Source organism: Cucurbita moschata, unplaced genomic scaffold (assembly GCF_002738365.1).
Source record: "Cucurbita moschata cultivar Rifu unplaced genomic scaffold, Cmos_1.0 Cmo_Scf00083, whole genome shotgun sequence".
In the NCBI taxonomy this organism is placed as follows: Eukaryota; Viridiplantae; Streptophyta; class Magnoliopsida; order Cucurbitales; family Cucurbitaceae; genus Cucurbita; species Cucurbita moschata.
Window position 1 is genome coordinate 714,625 of NW_019268599.1, and position 7,912 is coordinate 722,536.

Consider the following 7,912-nt stretch of genomic DNA (forward strand, 5'->3'; position numbering starts at 1 on the left):
CAAAACCAAATCCCATGGGAAGTTCCCCTTCCAGTACTCCAACGCCCTTGTGGTGTCTGTTCCCATTGGATCGCCGCCGCAGCAGATGGACATGGTCGTAGACACCGGCAGCCAACTGTCCTGGATTCAATGCCACGGCAAAGTAAGGAGAAAATCAGTGAAGCCCATGATTAATTGGTTTGACCCTTATCTCTCCTCCTCTTTCTCTTTCCTTCCCTGTAACACCACTCTGTGCAGACCCCGAATTCCCGATTTTACCCTTCCTACTTCTTGTGACCCAACTCGCCACTGCCACTACTCCTACTTCTACGCGGATGGGACCCTGGCCGAGGGTAATCTCGTCACTGAAAAATTCACCTTCTCCAATTCCTTAACTACCCGCTCCCTCCTTCTGGGCTGCGCTACGGCCTCCACCCAAAACAGGGGTATGTTGGGAATGAATACTGGACGCCTCTCCTTCATCTCCCAGGCCAAAATATCCAAGTTTTCCTATTGCGTTCCGGATCGAACCGGGTCGGATCTAACCGGCTTGTTCTACCTTGGAGACAACCCCAACTCCGCTAAATTCAAATACGTCAACATGTTGACTTTCCCCAAAAGTCGACTCTCCCCGAATCTTGACAAGTCGGCCTACACCCTCCCGATGAAGGGGATAAGAATAGGCAACAACAAACTCAACATCTCGCCCGCCGTTTTCAAACCGGACCCATCTGGGGCCGGTCAGACCATGATCGACTCCGGCTCCGATTTGACGTATTTGGTAGATGAGGCCTACAGCAAGGTCAGAGAAGAGATGGTCAGATTAGTGGGGCCCATGATGAAGAAAGGATACGAATACGCCGCCGTCGCCGACATGTGTTTCGACGGCGCAGTGGCGGCGGCGGTGGGTCGGAGGATCGGCGACATGTGGTTCCAGTTTGAGAATGGGGTGGAGATATTGGTCGGGAAAGGGGAAGGGTTATTGACGGAAGTGGAGGAAGGGGTGAAGTGCGTGGGGATCGGACGGTCAGATAGACTTGTGACTGAGAGTAATATAATCGGGAACGTTCATCAGCAGAATATGTGGGTGGAGTACGATCTGAGCAATAAGAGAATTGGGTTTGGTGTTGCTAAGTGTAGTGGATTGAAGGCATGATCATGGACGGTGGAGATTCATACTATTCTTTTGTGTATCTATTTTTATATTACCAAATTTTGTTTTTAACAAAATTTGTTGTAATATCAATACTTATTGATCATTCATTTCGTTTAAGTATATGACTACGAAATAGTTTGTTTTTTTAAGTTCCATACTTCCTAAATATAATTTAATGGATTAATTTATAAAATTTATAAAATAAATAAATAAATAAAACATTAATATCCACCGCCATCGTTCAGTACCCAATGTTGACAAGGTCCAACTACAACGAGTGAGCCTTGTTGATGCGTGCCTACAGGCGCAAGGGTTATGGCATGCTATCGAGCCAGAAGAAGGAGAAACGATCGAGTATTGGGAGGATCGGCTGGCATTCGCTGCCATAATATGATCTGTGCCCCTAGAGATGCTGGCGTCTCTTTCCACCAAGCGTACCGTGCAATCGTCCTTGGAGGGAATCAAATCTCGTCGGGTTGGTGTACAACGTGTGCGTGAATCCAACATCGAGCAGCTGCAGAAGGAGCTCTCGGAGTTCCGCTTTAAGGACAGCAAATTCGTCGATGATTTTTCAATTCGGATCGCGGGGCTCGCCAACAGCATCACCACTCTCGGTGGTAAATATCGGCAAGAGCAACGGGCCCTCCTCAGGCCGCAAAGGCGGTAAGAAGCCATGAAAGTCCCACGGGCGCATGTGCGGGAAAGATGGGGATCAAATGAATGAGTTGACCAACGGTTAGGCCGATCCCGTGCTCGAACTGTGGGAAGAGAGGTCACGTGAGCAAGAATTGTTGGAGCAAAGCTCAGGAATAAGGAGAAGGCCGAAAAGGCCTATGTGGCTCAGTCGGAGGAGGACGAGCCAGCTCTCTTCATGGTAAGTGCATGCGCCCCCAATCTCGATTCCAAATCAGTTGGGCGTAGCAAAGGCGGCACCAGCTGGGGAGCCAATTCAACTGGAGGAGGAGCGAGTGTTCGCTCAGATCGGCGAGAGGGATGAGCAACACGAGCACCGGCGATGGATCCTCGACACAAGGGCAACAAACCATATGACCGAGGCTAGATCTGCGTTCTTTGAGCTCGACTCGGGGATTCGCGGGACGGTGAAATTCGGCGACGGCTCCGTCGTCGAGATCGAAGGGCGCGGCACCATCCTGTTCATCAGCGAGGCGAGCACCGCAAGCTGACCGACGTCTACTTCATCCCGAGGCTCAAGGCTAACCTTGTGAGCCTGGGTCAACTCGATGAGACAGGCTGCTTCATTTCTCCATCGAGCACGGACTACTCAAATTTGCGATAATCAACGACGGCTGCTCACTCAGGTTCGGCGCAGACAAATCGTCTTTACATCCTGGAGTTAGAGATAGAGCAACTCGTCAGCCTCTCGGCCAAGACTGAAGAGGTATCTTGGAGGTGGCATGCAAGGTACGGGCACTTAAAACTTCCCTGCCCTAGAAAAGCTACAGAAGAAGGAGTTGGTGCACGGTTTGCCGGCAATCAAAGGCGTGAACAAGCTATGCGACGGGTGCCTCATCGGCAAACAGAGGCACACACCCTTTCCGTCTCGAACATCCTACCGCGCCGATGAGCGGTTGGAGCTTGTACACAGCGATATCTGCGGGCCCATCAAACCGGCGACCCAAGGCGGTAAGACTCTCTTCCCTCCTATTAGTCGATGACAAAAGCCGCTTCATGTGGCTGACCCTGCTGCAAGCGAAAAGTGAGGCGGCAGAGGCGGTTAAGCGCATTAAAGCTGTGAATGTTTGCTGAATCCACCACACCTAAATGGGGGTGAGAGTTCTCTTATTTATAATCATTTACATAATACAGAAATATGGTAAATTACAAATAATATGGAAATAGCAATAAAAGAAAAGAATAATAAATGAATACAATATATTTGTCTTTAATAAAAGGGCAAATATGGTAACCCGTAATGTAAGGCAAATATAGATATTTGCCTTATAATGAACGGTCAACTATCCTTANTACAGGGAAGAGTCCCTTCGAAATTGTAAGTGGACGACAACCGGCCTTACCCCATATTATTGATCATCCTTATGCAGGAAAAAACCCTCAAGCTCACAACTTTACAAGGGAATGGAAGCAGACGACGGATATAGCCCGGGCATATTTAGAGAAGGCTTCCAAACATATGAAGAAATGGGCGGACAAGAAGCGTCGCCCCCTTCATTTCCGTGCAGGAGATCAAGTCCTTATCAAGCTGAGACCGGAACAGATCAGATTTCGTAGCCGAAAGGACCAGAGACTAGTTCGTAAGTACGAAGGCCCGGTTGAAGTCCTTAAAAAGATCGGGGCTACCTCCTACAGAGTTGCACTACCCGCGTGGATGAAAATCCACCCCGTCATTCATGTGAGCAACTTGAAGCCTTATCACCCTGATCCAGACGACGACCAACGAAATGCAACCACAAGACCGAACATCGATCTGAAGCAAAAAGAAACAAAGGAAGTGGAAGAGATCCTAGCCGACAGGGTTAGGAAGATAGGAAGACCTGTACGGACGATTCGTGAATTCCTTGTCAAATGGAAGAATCTCCCTACAGAGGAAACAAGCTGGGAACGCGCCGAAGATCTGAACTCCGCCGCCACCCACATCGCAAGGTATGAAAGTAGTCGGTTGACAGGGACGTCAACCAATTAGGTGGGGGAGGATGTCACGGTCATGCTTGTCCAAGGCATGTTGCCCATGGCCGCATGCCCATGACAAGCCAAACCCTTGTCATGTCTTTTCATTCTAGTGTTTTTCCTTTTGTAATTCTAAAGCCTATGACACCTCAAAAATATCATGTCTAGGCCTGCCAGAACTAAAATGGCCCAGAATGTACTATAGTCGTCAACTTCTCCCTACCCAAGGTTATATATGCTAAGCCGTTGTTATCTTTCTCTTGCTTGCTTATATAACGTCTCTTTCTAAAATCTCTCTCTCTAAAATCTCTCTCTCTAAAATCTCTCTCTCTCCTCGTTTTCTAAAACTTTCTTTTAAAACCGAGGCTAGAGGCTTGACCGTACGTCGCTTGGCCGTAGGCGACGCAAGAACAAATAGGCTGAACTCACTTGTCGCTAGAAAGTGAGTGCCGCACAATCGCTAGTCCGCTGCCTTCGAAAGCGCGATTGTGTCATTAGGCACGTCCAAGAAGAAGATTGGCTATAACCAAGATGATATTACAAATATCTTCCACAACCTTCCCGTTGCCAGACAGTGCCGATGAGTCCTTCGGCGGCTGCATGAAGCTGTCCAGACAGTCTCTGGCCTCCGTCATGGCTATAGACGCCATAGTGTTGACGCCATTATAGTCACCTTTCCCCAAGTAGTTCTTCCCATCCACGATGTCGTCGACGACATTGTTGTAGTGTTTAGCACAGGTGGCATAGCGCTCCTTAAGCTTGGGATCGGCGGCATTGGACTCCAAGGACTAGGCGAGGACACGACTTTGAGTAGCCTTGTTGGCGAGGTCAAGGGTGAAGATGGCCAGCCCTTTTAGGTCTGTGGTGCCAACAGAATTCAACACGTTAAAGCAAAAAGATGGGTTTCTAGTTTTCTTGCAGACGGTGGAAATGATGTCGTCTTGGGAAGCTACATGCATGGGCACCATCCCATTGAAGAACAGAACTGAAAAGACACAATGGAAGAAACTGCAACAAAACTAGAAGATGCCATTTTTTATTTTTATATTTTCTGTCTGTTTTGCTCAATTAATTCCTAGGGAGGGTTTACATATTTATACCCTCACAATTTTAAGTAAAATGCTATTAAAAGAAAAACGAACAAAAATAGACCGAATAGGTTGCTCTTTTTTCTCTCCAAACCCAATCACAAACTTGGCTTGGTTATTATGCACACTTTTCTCTATGCTTAAACTAATAATATTTATTTTACAAAAAAAAAAAAAAACAAGGTTATTAACGTAATATTGAACAATATGTTAGTTGACATGGCAGAAGATCATATTCAATAAATAACCTAATAGGTCGACAAATATTTGTTTTGCCAATGTTTTTTGTTGGCATCTCGAAAAGTAGTCCTTGCCATCATTGTGTGTTTTGACGTGAAAAATCTGAGTCAATCAACACGACTTGGTTAAAATCATGGATGTGGGAATCATGCATCGAGAAGTTAGTAAGTCAATAAGCTCGACTTCCCAGACCAACCTCGGTCCACAATTTCCTGCAAATTTGTTAGAGGCATCATAAACGTGAAGATAATATAGTGTGTATGGCAAAAGGTATATATAGAGACATCATGCATCATAGAACATGAAAGTAATCACAAGATACAAAACATAACATCATATATATGTCTCATGGGATCCCACGTAACACAACATAAATTTAGTTATAACATAACATAACACCATACACGTCAAAGAGTCACAAGTACGACACGTGTAAGGGACATAGAGCACGAGTCGTTCATACTTTGTACCATTCATCTCACCAATCTAATAGTAAAACCACTTATTTGGTTGACCCAATCCGTCACTAAAATTTCTAAATTGCTATTCGTTTGATCCTGCTCACCGAGGTTGTGTTTCAAACCAGACTCCCAACCTCATTAAGGGTTGATCCTACTTATCGAGGTTAAATCTACTACATATTATTGTTAAACAAAGATTCACCATGAACTTAATTCAATTCATTTAATATCATAGTTTTGAACTAAAAAATTACATATTCAAATCCTATCACATATATAGTCAAACTAAAAACAAACATTTGTTCAAACTAAAACTAAAACTAAAATCAGTTTCCTTGAAATAGGATTTTTGAATTCTCTACCGTACATTAATTATGCACACTCTCTCTCTTCCATTTTTACCCTCTATATAATCCCAACAACAGCTCCATCCAAAAACACGTTGGATATGACCGACTATCAAAATATATCGAGACAACAACAAAGAGAATAGAAAAGAGTTTCTTTTTTAATTGTTGCTTTTTTTTTTATTTGTTTCGGTGTATTTAGACTGTGGGTCATATCCAACGTCATCAAAACCGTCACAAACCCATAATCATGCCTCTCTCTCTCCTACTGCTCTCCCTATTGGGTCTCTTATTCTCCCCATCAAACTCCCTCTCCCTCTCCTTCCCTCTGACCTCCCATTCTGTCTCCTCCCAAGAAGCCTCCCTTTCCCTCTCCATCAAAACCAAATCCCATGGGAAGTTCCCCTTCCAGTACTCCAACGCCCTTGTGGTGTCTGTTCCCATTGGATCGCCGCCGCAGCAGATGGACATGGTCGTAGACACCGGCAGCCAACTGTCCTGGATTCAATGCCACGGCAAAGTAAGGAGAAAATCAGTGAAGCCCATGATTAATTGGTTTGACCCTTATCTCTCCTCCTCTTTCTCTTTCCTTCCCTGTAACACCACTCTGTGCAGACCCCGAATTCCCGATTTTACCCTTCCTACTTCTTGTGACCCAACTCGCCACTGCCACTACTCCTACTTCTACGCGGATGGGACCCTGGCCGAGGGTAATCTCGTCACTGAAAAATTCACCTTCTCCAATTCCTTAACTACCCGCTCCCTCCTTCTGGGCTGCGCTACGGCCTCCACCCAAAACAGGGGTATGTTGGGAATGAATACTGGACGCCTCTCCTTCATCTCCCAGGCCAAAATATCCAAGTTTTCCTATTGCGTTCCGGATCGAACCGGGTCGGATCTAACCGGCTTGTTCTACCTTGGAGACAACCCCAACTCCGCTAAATTCAAATACGTCAACATGTTGACTTTCCCCAAAAGTCGACTCTCCCCGAATCTTGACAAGTCGGCCTACACCCTCCCGATGAAGGGGATAAGAATAGGCAACAACAAACTCAACATCTCGCCCGCCGTTTTCAAACCGGACCCATCTGGGGCCGGTCAGACCATGATCGACTCCGGCTCCGATTTGACGTATTTGGTAGATGAGGCCTACAGCAAGGTCAGAGAAGAGATGGTCAGATTAGTGGGGCCCATGATGAAGAAAGGATACGAATACGCCGCCGTCGCCGACATGTGTTTCGACGGCGCAGTGGCGGCGGCGGTGGGTCGGAGGATCGGCGACATGTGGTTCCAGTTTGAGAATGGGGTGGAGATATTGGTCGGGAAAGGGGAAGGGTTATTGACGGAAGTGGAGGAAGGGGTGAAGTGCGTGGGGATCGGACGGTCAGATAGACTTGTGACTGAGAGTAATATAATCGGGAACGTTCATCAGCAGAATATGTGGGTGGAGTACGATCTGAGCAATAAGAGAATTGGGTTTGGTGTTGCCAAGTGTAGTGGATTGAAGGCATGATCATGGACGGTGGAGATTCATACTATTCTTTTGTGTATCTATTTTTATATTACCAAATTTTGTTTTTAACAAAATTTGTTGTAATATCAATACTTATTGATCATTCATTTCGTTCAAGTATATGACTACGAAATAGTTTGTTCTTTTGAGTTCTGCGCCTAAAACTTGAAAATGAGGTCGTTAGAGAGTTGTACCAAAAATCAAGTGTTAAACTCCAAAAATCAAGTGTTAAACTTAGGTGTTATTAGAGACTTTAGGTGACAAACAAATAAAAATTTCTGAAATCTATATATGTCAAATGAAAACTGGTTGCTCAATAGATAAGTATAAGCTCGATGATTATTAGACAAAATCAAGTACCTTCTCTAAAGAAGTTTGAAGAATTTTGAAATTTGAATCCTTCTTTCCACGAAAACTGTGAGTGGGCTTATCCTAGTACCTTAGGCTACATGTGTGTGATTGGTGTCATAGCTTTGTGGGGA

General features: G+C 45.4%; 3 protein-coding genes across 3 annotated transcripts in view; 2 read left to right on the forward strand and 1 right to left on the reverse strand.

Moving 5' to 3' along the window:
* Positions 1-1,278, forward strand: part of LOC111438883 (aspartic proteinase PCS1-like) — a 6,574-nt gene extending 5,296 nt beyond the window's left edge. Inside the window, exon 3 of the mRNA XM_023076709.1 lies at positions 4-1,278. Coding sequence (XP_022932477.1) covers positions 4-1,135 — 1,132 coding nt within the window. The 3' untranslated portion in view covers positions 1,136-1,278. The remainder of the gene's footprint in view (positions 1-3) is intronic.
* A 2,997-nt stretch (positions 1,279-4,275) lies between these two features.
* LOC111438884 (pectinesterase inhibitor-like) lies at positions 4,276-5,342 on the reverse strand. The gene is made up of 3 exons (XM_023076710.1): positions 5,306-5,342; positions 4,654-4,766; positions 4,276-4,569 (listed from the first exon to the last, which is right to left on the reverse strand). Exons 1-3 carry the CDS (start codon positions 5,340-5,342, stop codon positions 4,276-4,278), a joined length of 444 nt encoding a protein of 147 aa, XP_022932478.1.
* A 642-nt stretch (positions 5,343-5,984) lies between these two features.
* LOC111438856 (aspartic proteinase PCS1-like) lies at positions 5,985-7,558 on the forward strand. The gene has a single exon (XM_023076665.1). The coding sequence runs from the start codon at positions 6,168-6,170 to the stop codon at positions 7,428-7,430; it is 1,263 nt and encodes a 420-aa protein (XP_022932433.1). The 5' UTR covers positions 5,985-6,167; the 3' UTR covers positions 7,431-7,558.
* Positions 7,559-7,912: the final 354 nt, after the last annotated feature.

What these genes read in the sequence shown, in the direction of transcription:
- LOC111438884 (XM_023076710.1), bottom strand. Translation starts at nt 5,342, where the DNA reads ATGCCTCTAACAAATTTGCAGGAAATTGTGGACCGAG. An exon ending in GCAGGAAATTGTGGACCGAG is followed by an intron (nt 4,767 to 5,305) that starts GTTGGTCTGGGA and finishes GTGTCTTTTCAG; the next exon opens with TTCTGTTCTTCAATGGGATG. An exon ending in GCTTTAACGTGTTGAATTCT is followed by an intron (nt 4,570 to 4,653) that starts GTTGGCACCACA and finishes GTCCTCGCCTAG; the next exon opens with TCCTTGGAGTCCAATGCCGC.
- LOC111438856 (XM_023076665.1), top strand. Translation starts at nt 6,168, where the DNA reads ATGCCTCTCTCTCTCCTACTGCTCTCCCTATTGGGTCTCTTATTCTCC.